The 18,122-nt window shown below is 36.6% G+C and overlaps 1 protein-coding gene across 1 annotated transcript in view; it reads right to left on the reverse strand.

The window, feature by feature from the left end:
- Positions 1–357: 357 nt before the first annotated feature.
- The window catches only part of ATG5 (autophagy related 5), an 81,349-nt gene continuing 63,584 nt past the window's right edge, over positions 358–18,122 (reverse strand). Inside the window, exon 8 of the mRNA XM_026845336.1 lies at positions 358–643. Coding sequence (XP_026701137.1) covers positions 507–643 — 137 coding nt within the window. The 3' untranslated portion in view covers positions 358–506. The remainder of the gene's footprint in view (positions 644–18,122) is intronic.

Raw genomic sequence — 18,122 nt, forward strand, 5'->3', positions numbered from 1 at the left:
CTATTGGTAACCGAATCTCTCAGTGTCTAACTTTCTAGAAAATTAAACCAATGTTTCCACTCTCAAAGTTGAAACACTACCTCTTTAGGAAACAGACCTGTTTATTTGTTAATCAGAAATACAATCAAGTGGCATATTTCCATTTGCTCTTCAGCTGACGGTTTCAGCTTCATTATATTTTACAAGAAAACAGGAGACTTGCAGAGGTACTGTAAATTCTTCCATATCGCAACTGATTTAATTACAGCGGTGAAGAAAAGCAGTGGTGATGCAAAATAAGATCAGCCCAATTGCCCTTATCTGATGATAGGATCTCTCTTCCTGTTTGGCTTGCAGCAGTGAGGACTTCTTGTTTCATTTTTTGGTTGTTTTTTTTTGTTGTTGTTGTTGGGTTGTTTTTTTTTTTTCTGGTCAGGCTGCCTCTGTCAAGACTGACAGAAGCAAGAAGTTGACATGCCCTTATAATTCCAGCTTGAGAATGATTCTCATGCCAATATAGCTGAGTTTCAATCAGTAGGTCGGGGAATGATACTAATGTGGAGAAAATTATCTGGATAGCTCATATGTTCACTTAGCCACTGTATGGGTGTTTCCAGCATTGGCTCAATTCCATGAATCATCACTTGAGTCTTCTGCTCTCCATCTAATTCAAAGAAAAAGAGAAACCACTAGTATACCATTCAAAGTTCACAGAAAGATTAAACATTTACTTATACTTAATTAACAGTAGATTTAACCGATGTTACAGCGTTTAACATTTAACAGAACAAAAAGCAGAAAATATTGGTATGGAGAATGCTGAGATTTCTGTCATCTAAAACAGAAACGCTTAAAATTAATTCCAAGAAAACACTGGGTTAAAATGGAACTTAAAGAAAGTGCCACTCTTCTTATTAGTTGCAAGGGTTTTTTTTCCCTACAGTGATCACAGCTTGGTGTCAACACAGTTAAGGCACATCCATCTCGCCTGGCTATAAACCATATGAATTTTACACAGATCACGCTTAAGATGTTGAGCTTCCTAAAATGTATTAATAAAGTTATATTCTTAATCCTGCAATCTCCTGGAAGAGCTGGACTACATGTAATATGCCACACATATAATATTCCTGAAGTAATTTTGTTTTGCTAAGAATAATTTACTTGTCTCTAGCAATATTTCAGACTTGCTCAGAAGGCTGAGTTGGCACCAACTTTTTCTCACTTAGTTTCATCTCTTGGAAAAGCTAAGTTAGCAAATGATTCCCAGTATGACAAGAATATTTTCTAAGAATATTTCAATTCTTTTTATTTATACTTGTCCCGGAGGATGCAAGTACTTTGATCCTTTGATTCAAATGATGGGAACCAGCTAAAGCAACTGACATAACTGTCATGAAATGAACTAAAAAAAACAAAAGATGAAAATTTATTTCAGAGCCTTGAGATGAGAAGAGCATCTGAAATATGCTTCAAATAATGGTTAGGGGGGGAAAAAAGTAGGCAGTGACCTTTTACTGTTTTTATACTATACTCTGGCATTCTCACATGGACCTACCACAGTAAAATCCACATTCAGTGCTTCAAAATATCCCTGCCTTCTCTAATCAGCATTTTATAACCCCCTCAGTTGTCTATATTACAGACCAAACCATTGCGCTGCCCAAGAGTTGCATGGAAGAGAGCAGAATGTAGAAGTGAAGGTACCAATACTAGCTCTATCAGTCAGCTACTGCAGTTGTAGCATAACTCCTATTTTATAACATAGATAAAATCTTAATTTATTTGGTAATCAAAATTATTTGACAGCTGCCTGAGGAAGTTTGTATTACACCCAGGTATCTATGCCAACACAGGCTAAATTAGACTAGGAAAAAACATCCTTGAACATGATGTTGACTTTATGCTAGTAATAATTCTTCCTGCAAAAGCAGACAGTTATGTTTGCCTAAAATAAAACATCATACATTATTTACATGTTACCTACATACAGTATCATATTCTGTACAAACTATTGATTAAATATATAAAGCCTGATTCTCTAAATGGCATAGTATAGACATTATCACACTAAATTAAGCATGAACAATTGCTGGTTTCTAGTTTTATTGCAGACAGATCAGAAGAATGCAGCATGTAATTTAAAAATAAACTTCTGGTATTTCTAACCAAAGCAGGTATTTATTGGGCTGAAACATTACCAGTCAGACTGTCAAGAGTATAAACTCCAAAAGAAAAGACTTAGAAACCAAGTTTTTTATACTGAGAAGTTAGGGAACATCTAAATATTTTTAATTTTAAGTAATTCCCAAATATATGTATTTAACACTTTTAAATTCAAATCTATCTATGGTATTCCATAAATTTGCCACAGAGATAGTGACATTTTTTTTACATTTCATAACATTTAGTTTTCAGAAACAACTAATTTGCATACACAGATGGCAGAATGCTATTTTGGCATTAGTACTGTGATAGCCACCTATATATAGCTGACTCTTCTTAGCAAAAACTTGCACAAAAAATAGATTAAAAGCTTTAGAATCTCAGTATAATTTTCTCGCCATTGGAGGAAAGGTTTTTGAGTAATAAACACTTTATCTTTTATTTCACTGTGTGACAGAACATTTTTGGATGTGTGTGCATGTGCATACTAACTTAATGCCTCTTGCTTAAAAATGAAATGCAGTTAATTTCGGTGTCCCCATTCCCTGCTCCCTACCCAACTTCCTCCCTTTCTCATACAGATCTTTTATTCTGTTCCTCAGCAAACTGAGAAAGTCTCAGAGGTCAATGTAGAATTTACAGTTTAATTAAAGTCTAAATCTCTGCATTAGCATTGTTTGTCCTTTAGTATTATCTCTGACAAAGCATCACTTCTCCTTAATGCCTTTTCCCCTTGAGGCCTGACTAAAGAGATCTTATCTACCAATTCTGTATTTACTGTAGCAGCCTTTCTCAAAATCCATTGTTTTTACTTCAGCATTCTTCCCTCCTTTTGTTACTAAAGACCATAAACTCTCACTTAAGTCACATTTATCCAAACTTTCCTCAACTTTCCTGTTTTCAGTAACCTCCCCATTTTGAATCACATTCAGAGCCTCTCTCCTATAGATGGCTCCTCCACTTTGTGTAGCAAAAAGTTGTCAACAGCAAATACACTAAAAAAACCCCTAGAAAATATTATTCTTTTCTCAACAGACATCTAATTTTTATCCATCATTACCACTGTGATCTGGGTTCTGGATGACTTGCTAGCTGTCAGGAAAGCTTCAGCCACCTGATATGTAGATATAATAGATTTACAAAACATTTTTCCTTTCATTACTGTTCATAGTCTTAAGAGCTTATTGATGCATCTTGACACATCAAGTGCTATCCTCTTTTTTCCCAACCCATATGCTATGATAACAAGAAGTCTTTTTAGACTGACAAAATGCCTCTATAGAAGTGTGCAGATTGCTAAACACAAAATCCATTTAAATGACTGTTGTAAGATTTAAATGACTTCATTACAAAGATCAATGCCATTCTGTGTCATTGGACCAGGCCTATAAAAATTAGGGCAAATAACTCTGCTCATCTGTAGGGCACAGGGTCCAGACATGATAATATCATTATTGTCAGTGCCCATTTTACAATATTCAGTAATGTAGTAAAAAAACCCCATGATTTCCTCAAAAACAAGAAGTTAAAATTTTCCAGTCACCTCATTGACTTTTTTTTCCCTTTTAAGATCATGATAGAACTGAGTTACATGTTAGCTATCATATGCCCTAAAGATGGTTTCTTTTACTTTGTTACAGGTTAATCTCAGGAAGATGATGAAGTGGAAGTATCAGAAAAATAAAAGCATAGAAATACAGGTTTCATAGGCAGTTTTTATGTGTGTGCATAGTAACTATTTACTTAAAATCAGAGTATTTTTATTACTGAAGTGATGCACAAATAAATACTATTTTGGCATTTACCAAAAAAAGCAAGCCTCAAAACCAATGGAGTGGTTGTCCGATGCCGAAATAATTTTTCTTTGCTTTCCTTGTGGAAATCCACAAATACAGAAGGCACTACAGCCTCAAGAAGTCACTACTGGCAAGTGATAAGCACATATTATAAAGATTTCTGGCAAAATTTAACAATATTTTGTCTCCAGAAAGCAAATAATTATGGTTACATGTTGTGCACTAAGACATTGTTGAGACATTTCGGATCACTTAATTCAGACACTAACTCAAAAGGCTACAACACTTAAACTAGGTATCTGACCCAGGCTAATAAATCGTACCATATCAATTCAGAATAGTTTTCCAACTCTGTCCATAAAATGGAGAGAAACAGGCAGCTCTCAAGTGAAGGGTTTAAGAAGTCTGCTTCTCCATCATCTATAAGGTGCCTCAGTGTTCTGATCAGGAAACCACCATGATCCAGCCAAAGAAAGTATTGGCAAAGGACTGTCTTTTGCAAATAGGCATCTGCTGAAGGTAAGCAAGAGATAATGGCTATTGCATCTCAACAGTCCTTGAGGCAGTGGCTCAAAGCACACCTCAACCTAAGGCAGCTTGAGTCCACTCTCCCTTCTTTAAGAGTGTCCTAACTACTACAATATTTACTGCTAATTCCAAGATTCCTCTGAAAACCCTTAATGTTCAAGAATCAGTGAGACACAGAGAAAGAATAAAGGAGAGGAAATCTGTAGTCTTTAGAGAAGGTAGGAAGACGTGCAATGTCATGGTATTACATGATAACGTTTTCTATTTCCTTTAGCTATAAGTTATTGCTTGCAGAGTAAACCACTCAATATTAGGAAACAAAAGTATTTAATTAGCTGATTAAGCATCAATTCAGATTGTTACATATACCCCTGCTGCAACCTACATACTTTTTTCTACTGAATTATCTTCTTATTTAGAAAGGAAGAATTAAAGATGGAGGGAAAAGAAGAGATTGTTTTTGAGATGGATTCAAGCACTTCAGAACAGTGAGAAGGCACTACTTCTGGCAAAGGTACATATTTCAGCCATTTTGCGCTGAGATCAGCACCACAATACTCACACCAATGCTGCACCTACATACCCTCTTTCACCTACAGCCAGACTACATCTGTGATGCACCACTTAAAATTCTTTAGTGGAAACAACTCCTTTCTGATTTGTGGCCTCTAGCAGTCACCTGTCAGGGCAATTTAGCTGGCTTAAATTCTCTCACTGACAGACAATACAAGATATTCAGGATTTAGCAAAAATGTCCCTAGAGTACTTTGATTAGAATCCTCTGAATGCAAGTCCTCTGCACAGCAAGTCCCAGAACCTGCCTGTAGTCATCAAAATGGACAATGCAGAAGCCACAGCTTCTTACTCAGGGCAGCACCACTTAAAAAATTGGCTTTAAAACCCTAAAAAGGGAAATAGAACCCTGTGCTTCAAAGCAGGAGCAAACAATGCACTTCTTGCATGATACAAGGCCACGGGACTATATTGGACAAGGACACTAAAAAGTGTAAAGAGTAACTATAAGCAAAGTGTTCTAATGTTCATAAGGCTGCTACTGGTAGACTAGTTTCCAGCTGTGAAGTGAGCCATAAACATTTGCTTGCTTATCTTCAGAATAGATCGTATGTTTTGGATTAGATGATACTAAAGGTATTCCTGCCAATAGGTTATACCACACTGTAGGAAAACTCATCTTGGGTCAGTGTTACAAGGAGCAGAGTTCTCCTTTTGTGGCTGTGGTGTAGTTGCTTTCCCTTCCACCCTTCCTGCTCCTTAGATTGCCAGACAGGAGAATAGGCCTTTAGGTGCGGGTACCCTGAAGCAGTCAGAGCACTCCTTGACAGCATGTGTTCAGCAGCTGGTGCCTGAGACATCTCTGAATATGAAGAAACATCTTCACCAGGAACATTTTAATCTACTTCTTTAGGATCGCTTAGGAAATTACTTACAGATACACAGCTTTCAGTAATGTGCTTCATGTGTAGATGCAGCCACTAAATTCATTACTGACAGATACTGCTGACTCAATTTTTAAAGTCTAAAGACAAAGCTGGGTGGGACTAAGTCCCTGGGAAGCAAAGGTGAAAATTTTCTTCTTGAAAGCAGACTTCTGGTCTAGCACAGAGGATTGCATATGAAACTTTGCAACCATTTACAAAAGACTGCATTATATTAGCAAGCAAATTCAAAGACTATGTTCTAACCTGTAACCACAGGCGGTAAGAAAGAATTGGATAGTAGTTGAAGTTATCTGTCCTTTCTCTAGGCACCTCAGGTTGGATATTCTAGGATGTACAGAGAAGAGACAGCCCCAGACAAACCCCATGGTCTAAAGAAGTATTCCAGTGACTTCTGCATCAGTAGTAGAATATAAACAAACAAGCACTTGATGAACATACTTCACTTTCTACACTTTGAAGTAGGTAACATCTCTAAAAAACCCAAACCCTCAATATTGTCAGCAATGTTCAGTCTGATACACAGATCTTTTAACTACTAGCACTGAAACTGATGAATATCATCTAACTTGTCCAAAACTGAAACCAGCTCCAACGTCTGATATTAAAATTGGCAATGAGTGGATACCATTTACAGCAAAACAAGCTTCACTATTATTTTCACTGCGTGTGCTACAAAAATCACATGTGCTCATAAAATATCCATAAACTTCAAAAAAATTAAGCTAAGGGGTATTTATGAACATTTTGACATCACTTTTGTAATATTTACTTTATCCGGATACCATATCTTTTTTAATTTATGGCAAAATATTTCTTCGCTCTGTGAGCAAGCTTAGCTACAGAATGAATTCTACCCATCTATAAATCAAATATCCACCCTTGGTATTTCTTATATATATGTAGTTTTAAAAAAATAATTAGAACTTAAAACATATTATTTCAGTCTTTTCCATTCATAAAGTCAAATCTAACCGGAACATGTCTGCAGTCAGTTTCTGGCATGTGTATATGTAACAGCAACTAAAGTACAGAAACATAGCAAGATGTTCAGATTCCACAGTAATGATGACCTCAGTACACAGGTCTCAGATAGAAAAACAAACTTGTATTTTAAACAAATCTTACCTACTCATCTGAGTACTAACAGGTGTTCAGTACCTATGCAATTTTATGGGAAGTGCATACCAAAAAAGCTGAGCTTGTTCAAATCTTGGTCAATCAATCACTTGCTCTTTGAATGAATGCAGCACAAGTACTACATGTGAAGAATCTACTTAAGAAATGATAGCTTTGAGGTCTAAGGTTACTACAGATTCTATCGAGCAGGGTTTTTTTTAGCCAAAATTTTAAAAATAGTAATAAAATCTTAGCATGAGTTTTCAGAAGCTTCACACTAGCCTATTTCGGTGCTCACATCCCAGGTTTTCCTTACTTTATAATGAATTCCACCCTATTGCTAAAAGGACCCTGCTCACCACAGTAGTAGGGTCCACTGTTAGAAGTGACTCATTTTCCATAGCAATCTTAACATACTTTTCACCTCAATTTAATCACACAAACTACTAAAATCCTTATTTCCTTCCTCTCTCCTAATTCGGAATAATTATCAGTTGAAACAGAAACACAGATGATATATTGGACCACAATCAGCAAGATATGCTGTTCAGTATCCTCTTACCAAGAGCAAGAACACACTAAAAATTCTGCAAAGCCGATGCTAAAATAGCCTAGCCACAACAAAAGGTTCATCTGAACTCAAAAATTTAGGGGCTGATACGTGACGCAAAAGCACAGGACTTTTCCTTCCTGCCTATATATCCCACCAGCCCTGGGGAAAACCACTGATGCTGATTTCAGGTGAAGAACTTGCACGCAGAAATACATGGTCAGTGCATCATTCAGAACAAGTCTTTTTCCTCAAAATCATTCTGTATCTGGAATAAACACAAGATGCATTGGAGAATATGAACTTCAGTTCCTGGATATAAACTAACTGCCCAATATGAATATAAATAAACAATCAGGTAGCTCTGGTTAACTCACAGCAACAAGACGATATCTCTCATTTTAACCACTGGTAGTAAGATGAGTTCAGTTGCTCAAACTGGAGGTCACAGTTTTCCTAAATATACGTTCTCAGCTCTGGATACTCTTGATATCGACACAGATATCCCAAGTAATGGCAAGTTCCTGTCCTCAAAGACAACTAATGTTAAATAAAATCCACAATTTTGTATTTTATTTAAAAATCTCTTTTAAAAGGAATGTTAATTTTTATTAGGTTTTCTGAACGACTCCTTACAGGTAACAGAACAAGAGTGCTTCATCTATCTTTTCCAACTCATTATTTTGATTTTTAAAATTCTTCTTCAAAATAAACAGTTCAAAACATCAGTCCCTCTCCATTATGGAGTGTTTTGTCATGCATATTAAGTGTCAATTTTGCCCTTACGGTGCCTTGATATCATCTGACCAGAGCCCCTCATAAGAACTACTGCTTCTTATTCCAAAATGCTATGATAGAACTAGACCTTTATCAGCCTCAGTGAACTCTGTTCTTGCACAGTATTTAACTACAGAAGCCCACCTCCAGGCAAGATATCTCAAGTATTCCTCCATTCCGACAGTATCATGAAGTCCATATTCACTGATTTCACTTTAATTATTGCTGTATTTCTTTACATGGTTTTGACACAGGTCAGTTGGCTGATCTCTATATCATCTTCTCATGGTATAAACATCTCCTGCCTGACTTTAGACAATGTGACTTAAAGGAGAGGAAAAAAGTTTGTCACAGTTCTTAGTATGATTACATTCTCTGGATTATATTCCAGCACAGTACTAGCCTTCTCTATCCTCAAAATGAAAGTAGATGAATATGCAACTTTATTATCCACATTATCATAAAAATCAAACACTTGGCATCACCCCTATTCATAATTTTCTTCTCTATGCTATTTTTCCTCTGTTATTATTTCTAGTCATCTTCTACCTCAAGTCTATCCTTAGGTGAGGTAGTCACATTTCTGAAATATAACAAAAAATGTAGATTAAATTTATCACCACAAGCAAAAGTTTATTACACTTTGGAGCAGTTTGTGACATATTAGGTTACACTTCTAATCCAGCAAGTATGTAAACAATCTAGAAAACTTTTTTCTATTCTACTGAAAAAAGTTTTAGAGAAAGTGAATTTGGCTTCAAACACCAGTAAATCCAGGTTGCCTGAGCAGACTATTTTTAACAATTCTCCATGCAGTCCAATACAGTTAAAACACTGACAGTAATGCCATCTAAGACAACCTTCTGTGAAAGAGTTCATGCAGCTCAACTGAAAAGCAGAGGATAAAAATGAAACTTTACTTAACTACACTTAGTTGTTCTTTCTTTTTTAAAATTTTTATTCTTGTCTATTTAATAGAAGCTTTTTAATGGGGTTGTTGTAATAAGTCCCAAACTAATTTATGACAGAGCCCTAAAATACTCTCCTTAAATAGCTAACATTGTAGTAGCTAAAAGGTTTTAGAAGACCTTACAATGATTGAGCCTGAGATGCTTCCCATCAAACATGTAGCTTCAGGCAGAAAAGAAAAAAACCAAATAATTTTATAAGATGAAACTCCTAGGAAATACTCTTATACTCGTTCTTACTTGGCATGAGTGCTTTAGCCTCAGTCCTGAAACAAGCAATAAACCTGTACAGGTTTATAAAAGACTGGGGTTAGCAATTGAAGTTTATAAAACAATTTTCTGCAATACTTTAAGTTGGTCTATGCGCATGTGAACAAAGTGGCAAAGTTCATTGCAAATCATGCTCCTGTTCCATGTAACAAGCAAGCACACAATACATTTATGCGTCCAAGGAACAGGCAAGGTGTGCATTAAAAGATAAGCACTTGAATGAATGACAAATTGAGCCCAACTCATCCATTATACGTTTTCCATTGTTGAAGGAGAGCTAAATCACTTTTAGGAGCTGTGTAGCTTTTTTAAACAGCGGGCATCTTGACTTACAAAAATTTAACCCTTTCATGCACTATGTCCTTAATTAGATTTAAGGTTTCCCTTCCCTCTAAACTGTGTACAGCTGACCTTCAGAAATTAAGGCTATCTCTGTGTACAGCTAGGGAGCTAAATGTGATCAATATGGCTCTAAAAAAATTAAACATTTGATAAAGATCTTTCTCTATAAAGACTGGTATAAAGCAAATCAATCTGCTGTAAAAATCCTCTTGTTGCTAATACTTCATGAGAACTTTTATAGTGTAATGTTTTTTTTCGAAATACTGTTATGCCAAACAATTAAATAGCAAATTCTCTATACAACCATATTATATATTTTCTGTTCATATACTTTTAAAGTTTTTTAATGGCATTCTTGAACTTTCAACCTCCATTTTATTTCAATTTCAAGTTACTATAATTCACATCATGCCCGTAAATATTCTTCAATACTAATGGTCGTTCATCTTTTATAATGAATTTTTCAGCTAATCAAATGATGAACTATTCCTAGCAAGGCAAAGCAAAGAATAACTGTTGCTGCAAAATCATTGTCAATGCAGAAAAGACCAGCACATTTACTTGTTTTCATCAAGCCATAATGCTAATTGATAGTTTATTTGTCCAGTTAAATAAATCAAACTCAAAAGTGGACATTCAAACATAATTAGTTTAAAAACATTTGCCTGAAAAGTGATAAGCGATATATACAGATCAAAGGCTTAATGGTTGCTATTTCATGTTTTGTACCTTCCCCCATTTAACTGGAGAAAAATAAACTAGTTTTGCTTTTATTTAAGTGCTACTTCCAGTAATATTATGATGATATTTAACAAAGTAAACAACTTCACAAGAAAATTAGCAATAAAAATGGAGATGAGCTATTCAATTAACCACAAAGTATGGATAGTTTTGTTCCATGTCTGACAAATTCTTCAACCTCTGCTAAGCTGATCAGTAAAAACTTGCCTAATTGAATCCATCGATGTGAAAAACCGCAGGCTCAAGTCTGTACTGCATACATCAAGCTGAAGGATTTCTGCTTCAGCCATGGCGGTAATAGTCAGTGGGGTCAGGTCAAAGAGGGTTAAAGTAAGTCAGGATATAGCCAAAGGAATACATCAAACACTGATTTTAAAAGGGCAATTAATCTTAGACAGAAATGCTTCCTGGGGAATGAGATCTCAATCTTAAGAGCACACTACATGATGTAGCAGTAAAAATGTACATATACAAGCTTAGAGAGCTTTCATCCTGTGATCACAAACAGAAGGGGAGTGCTGTTTATCAGAGAAATACAAACCCTTGCTAAAATACTTACATTAGCTTCTTCCGGGCCCTTGCTCATTGAAAAATAAATTCTTTAATGAGCAGGCAATAGAGTTTGCACACATGAAATATCTTTTTTGTACATGCACTGTAAGTTCTTTTGAACAGCTAGTAGATTAAAGCATTTAGAGATCTCTACCACAGTAAAATTAAAGAATTTACTCTTGAAAAATTCAGGAAAGAGTGGATAAAGGAGTAATGGAATACCTGAATGACTCTTTACACTGAACAGTAACTTTTAAAACAAGTAAGTAATCGCCTCCCCCCAACAGCTACCTCTTCAGAGTTAAGATTGGAAGTGGATTTTCATCAAAAGCTCATTTTAATTTTTCCATTCCAAAATATCAAAAGAGTTAGTTTCAAAGATGATAGATTATCATATAATCTTTATTTTTAAAGAAAGTTTGACTAGTATTTTTCTTTATTCATGTTCAGAAATTTTCCACTTCACAGCAGAAAAGTAGATTCATAAAACTTACAACACGTACATACAACATATGCAAACAGAATTTGTTAAGTTAGTACCATTAATTAGTTTGCAATATTACTAAGCTATGTGGAGAAAACACTTCAGGTACGTAGCTCTGAAATGAATTACAGCTGATTTTGCTGCGTTAGGTTACAATTTTGAAGAGAGCTGGCTTTGCAACCACCCTTCCATCTGAGAATACTGATCCCCAATATCACAAGTGGCAGAATGGCATCTATCTGTGTATCTGGTCCATACATCTGGCTTCTTTGCTTAAAATGCCAGTGAGTAACAGTTTGCATTAAGATACTGGACTTAGTGAAGTATCCCAAAGTGTAGCCACCCATTGCATTTCCCATTATAAGTTTGGTGATGATACCATCAGGAAGAAGGGCAAGGAGTGTAAGGGGCATTCAAGTCTTCCATGACTATAGCACCTCTGAGCATATGCCAAGCCGCTGCATAAGACTCTGGTTTTGACAGTAAGAAAAATTTTACCTTTGTTTTCTTACAAATATCCTCCAAATTGCTACAAGTGCCAAATAAGATAGAAAGTACAATTTATCCACTGAATGTGAAGTTATCAAAATCTCTGTTTAAAATGACGTGTTCAAGAGAGGGACAACTACTATTTACAAGTGCCTATCCTTAAAGAAGAGAGTAGGACACAGTAAATAGTGTTTATTAGTGCATTACTCTGCTTCACATTATTGGTAAGACTTCTACTTTTCTCCTAATTATTTTTTGTAGGTCCTTAAATTTGAAGGTTCTCTTTAGTCCTTTAAGATGTTTATGTCCTGGGAAACTCAGGTTATACCTATACACATCAAGGCAGAATAGAACAAGACTGCAAGAGAGAAGCAAGGAAGATGGGAACAATTTTTCTAAGCCCCCCCTTAAAGATACAGTACATATACCTGATTTAAAGGTATAGCTGTAGCTCAAAATGCACCAGAAACCACTCTCTGACCTCAGGACAAGTGCCAGAGAACAGCTCATGCCTATTCTGCTGAATTATCTCCCCTTTCATTTTGCTTACTGAGAATAGTCCTCAGACTGTTAATCCATAAACACTGCTCAAATTTTCTGTGAGAGTATTAATTGGCCTAGACCAAAATTATGCCAGAGAACTGCTAATAATCATACAGCACAAACACCACATGTTCTAGCCCTCTTTTGTTTCCTAGTGTAAATAAAAACACTGACACCACAATGTCTAAATCCAGCCGTGCACTGCAGTGTTCTGGTTGAGAATTTCATGTTGCAATTCTTCATGAAGGTTTACTGCTGTCTCCTGAAAGCTCTGGTATACCCACCAAATTCTCTAGTTATACTTGCACCAGTTACAGTACTAAAGACAGCAGTGATTATACAGCACGCGAACATTAACAGGATGATGACCCCTACTGAAAAAAAGAATTCTGGAGCATTCTCATATTTTCTATGAAACTAACCATAAATGATATCCTGTAAATCTATATACTTTGTGTACTTTAGCTATTGCTGACATGCTTGTTTCTGTGAGCAAGGATATATGAGAATCGAGAAGAAAGTTGTGGTTTGGTTTTTTTTTTTTTTCTGTGAAGTTTTTGATGACTCAGTCATACTGAGTGACCTCTGTGATCTCCTTGGGGTAAGACAAAACTGATTTGGATCAGAATTAAAAAAAAAATCCAATTCTTAACTCTGCTACTGACCTCAGTGTGACCAGCTGCAAGCCACATCACCCCTCTGTGCCTCTAATTTCTCCTTCCTTTTTGTATCTCTTCACTCATCTTTTGTCTAAGTGATAAGTTCTGTGGGAACACACTGCCATGTCCGTACAGTGCATAAAGAACCTGAGGTCTCCTCCTAAAATACAAGAAATATTTCTTTTAAAACTGAAAAATCACCACAACCAAAATATTGTGTCAAGATGCTTTGATTACAACATTTCTGGGAAAAGTCATACGTATGGCACATTACTGACAGAAAACTTGCCCATTTTCTAGTAATTTTCACAATCTTTTCTTGACTGCCTAGATTTTCAGATCCATAGCACTCCATCAGGGATTTGGGAGTAGTACACTGGTGTTCCCAGGAAGTGCAGCTCTGCTGCAGCTCATGAAGCAGACTACTCCAAGATGAAAAATACCACCTCTCTGTTGCAGAGAATTTTAGAAGTGCTGGCTTGTGATTTCTAAACAGAATAAGCTAAGTTTTGAAAAAGTTATTTGCTCTGTGGAGAAATTTACTTTCTCCATTTCATACTACCACTGTAGACTTAAAACTGCTGTGCCTGAATAAAGTCATTGGCCTTCTGACAAAATTAAAGAGAACAGTTTGGAGTCTGATACTAATAAAACTTATTGGGTGGCCAACAGAACAAATAGAGCTGAAGCTGAACAAATTTCCAAAGGCTTGTCTGAGAAACAGGACTATTTCCTTACTTGATGTACCTCTTCCTACATTCTACTGTTTTGAACGTGCATGCATGTGCATGCCCAGAAACCACTTGTAAGTCACAAAGAAAAAGCGCATTACTCTTGTGATATTAAGGCAGTTACTGGATGGAATAGGAAAAACTAGACTAGAATAATAGAATATTTCAGTTGGAAGAGACCTACAGTGATCATCTAGTCCAACTGCCTGACCAATTCAGGGCTGTCAAAAGTTAAAGAATGTTATTAAAGGTATTGTCCAAATGCCTCCAACACTGACAGGCTTAGGGCATCAACCTCTCTAGGAAGTCTATTCCAGTGTTTGACCACCTTCTTGGTAAAGAAATGCTTCCTAATGTTCATTCTAAGCCTCCCCTGGTGCAGCTTTGAATCATTCCCACGCATTCTATCACTGGATACCAGGGAGAAGAACTCAGCACCTCCCTCTCCACTTCCCCTCCTCAGGAAGAGAGCAATGAGGTCACCCCTCAGACTCCTGTTCTCCAGACGAGACAAGCCCAAAGTCCTCAGCCACTCCTCATGGGACATTCCTTCCAGCTGTCACCAGCTTTGTTGCCCTCCTCTGGATGCATTCAAGGACATTCACGTCCTTCTTAAATTGTGGGGCCCAGAACTGCACACAGTACACAAAGTGAGCCCACACCAACACTGAGTTCAGGAGGATGATCACCTCTTTTGACCTGCTGGTTATGCTGTGTTTGATGCTCCCCAGGATGCAGGTTGCCCTCTTGGCTGCCAGGGCACACTGCTGACTCATGTTGAGCTTAGTGTCAAACCAGCACCCCCAGATCCCTTTCTGCAAGGCAGATCTCCAGCCACTCCTCTCCTAGTGTAGACTTATGTCCTGCATTATCCCATCCTAGGTGCAGAGTCTGGCATTTAGACTTCTTAAATTTCATCCCACTTGCCACTAGGAAAGTGCAGAGGGCTCACAATTTACCAAATGGATAATCCTTGTATAGTCAATTGAGGTAAAGTTGGAGCAGTCCTTAAAACCAAGTTATGCTTGCTGTTTCCAGAGAAATTCTATGCAGAAAGACCACAAACAGCCCTATATCCCCCACCATGTTTTTTCTTTTCTTTTGAGAGCAAGCAAGACAGAACATTCTGTATACACAGAAGTCCTATCTGATTATGCAAAGAGCTTGTTTAGAAATGAAGATGGCTAAACAAGAAGCCATATAAACAGCACAGCTGCCACATTATTACCTGTCAAATTATTTGCACCTTTCTATGTAGTCATGACCAATTAATTCTATATTAATTAATTCTGTAGTTATGACTATTAATTCTATAATCTCGAGCCAACCTATGGACTTCCATCCCTTTTGATCAAAAATAACTACTAGATCAAAAGGCATGCAATTTTAACACAGAGAAAAATTAAATCTTTCCACTTCAACTTAAAAAGAAAAGGCAACTGGGGCAGGTAGATGTGTGTGGGTGTAAAAAAATTTAAAGAAATCAAAAAGTTGGAAATCAGACAGATGAAAGGCAGATGCAGAAGGATTATCCAAGCAGATGGCCTGGTTAGGAAAAGATAACAGTCACAAATAATGACTCACACCAGAAAGGAGACGTACATGATGACCTCCTCTAACATGGAGAGCAACCACTGAGTCAATAACACAAGGAGAGTGGAATAGCTTAAGTAGTGGTCTGAAGTTCAGTCTGACCTGCAAGATGACTCTCATAGTAAACAGTGGACTAGAATTCATAACTGGTGAGTTTTTAATTTTTTAGTATGTGTGTACACTACATGACCTCTAACCCTTCACAATACTGTCATACCCATGTGGGATCAAAGTGTGGAAAATATCTGCTTAAAACTCATGAGGGCTAGTTATATTTCTAAATTTAGGTGGCCTGGAGAAGTATTTCAATACTGTACCTCCATAGCACTGAAATGGAGAGACCAGTCTGCAGAGAGCACAAATTGTCACACTTACTAGCTAGACGTGGAGAATGAAAGCTTTGTAAGTTTGCTCACCACTGGAGCGGCAAGGACTGGGATGGTGCCATGCAGCTCCTGTGGTCTACCCCAGGTCCAGCTAATTCTGACCTCAGAACAAGCCCAGTTATATTTCAGGTCAATCCAAAGACATGCACACTGCATACATCTACCTCCTATTGCACTATTTGTCACTTGCATCAAAATTAGGAGCCTACACAGCAATTCTCATCTAAATTCAATTTTCTGTTTGACTAATTTACTGGAAGTCAGTGCTTAGAAAACTGAGGGAGAACAAAAACAATTAATATGTAGTCTCTCATACAATATACATTAAAAAAAGCTGAGAGGTAATTGAAAACAGTTGATCCTTAATTTCATAAAATCATTCAGTACAGCAAGTCTTAAGAGAAAAATCCTGGAAGTCTTTTTGATCCTTGTTTTATTTCTGAAAGAACTAATGACACTGCAGTAGAAAGAGGTCAGTTCACACAGCTTTTCTGAATGAACAACAATGCTGTGAAAACTGGGATTGATTGATAGCCTACTGTTTGCGTCATTATGTCCAAATGTTTACCATTTGAGTCTTCAAGAAAGCATGAGACAAAAATCAAAACAACTTTTATGAAGACTTCAACAACACTGGCAAATTAAAATTGTATCCAGAATTGTTTAGACATGATAGCAGTGGAAGAAAACTGCTTCCTTCTGCATTATACAATTTTTATTTTTGCATTATACACAATGTCTTAAATTTCTGGTGTGGAAGAGGAAAGAAGTCTTTCCCTCCCCTAGAACAACTCTGGTTTATATCATTTTAACCCTTTGCCTCTTCAAAGCAATCTGTTGAACTCAACACTGTTTCCTTTTGCAGTTGTTGCTGTGTAGTTATGTAAGATCATACTGTGCTCATCCCCTTCTCCTAATAAGATGAGTCACCATTTCTAAAATGAACTGTTTACAGTATTAAGATGTTCTTTTACAGGAACCTCATAAACATCTGCTAAACAAATTATTATATTTTTTAAATTGACATGAATTATTCAAATGCTTTTTTCAAATTTTATAAACTCTAAAGTTCAAAACTGATTATCACTACTTCTGGAAAAAAGGCCTCTTAATTGGTAACAGGAACACCTATCATCACATGCATAAAACCATGGGAAAATGCAGCATGACCTCTCTAGCAGCAATAGATAGGTAGTGCTTAATTTTATTTATCTGTCAAATGACACTGTTGCTGTAAGCAGGTAGCCTAATCTACCTAATTTCACTAAGAAAGAGGTTATTAGATAGTAGGGAAAAATACCCATGGTGCTATCTCCTTCAGGCACAGATAATTAATTTTGTTAATCAGCAGTTTTGGGAAGAATACCCATAAGTAATGTGTTCTACCATATCAGCTACGTGACCTTATGCTGTATTTGCAGACAACAACATGGTTTTAGCACCTTCTCTTCCTTATCTGCACAGAAACTGTAACTGTGCAGTCTAAGAGACCACAGGTAATATTGAGCTTCATCTTAGCCTGTTCCTCCATAATACACTAAATCTCACAAATAGTAATAACTCAAGTTTTTTTTAAAAGACTGCCTAATTTTCTGGAACTGGAACTACTGCTGACAATTTCACTTTGCCACACAAGAACTGCCCAATTAAAGGATCAACTTTTGTCTGTGCAAGTGGCATCCACAAGCACAGGAACAAAGATCAGACGAGTTTACAAGCTGTAGCATGAGTAATCAGAATAATCTGATTCTAACTCTGGAATCCTCATGAATGAATGTTTCATATTAAAATAAAAAAAGACATCTGTCATGAGCTTAGATTCAAAACTATAGGATGTATAGTCTATGAGAAGTAGAATTAGGACTTTGGACTATTGGCTGGAAAGGATCTTTGTGCAATTTCAGGAGTATAAAATGGTGAACAAAAAGGGGGACGCTGGACAATTTTATTCTGGACTTCCCTGAGTAATCAGGACATAAGTCGTCTTGGAGA

Source organism: Athene cunicularia (assembly GCF_003259725.1).
Source record: "Athene cunicularia isolate RWA chromosome 3 unlocalized genomic scaffold, athCun1 chr3_part1, whole genome shotgun sequence".
In the NCBI taxonomy this organism is placed as follows: domain Eukaryota; kingdom Metazoa; phylum Chordata; class Aves; order Strigiformes; family Strigidae; genus Athene; species Athene cunicularia.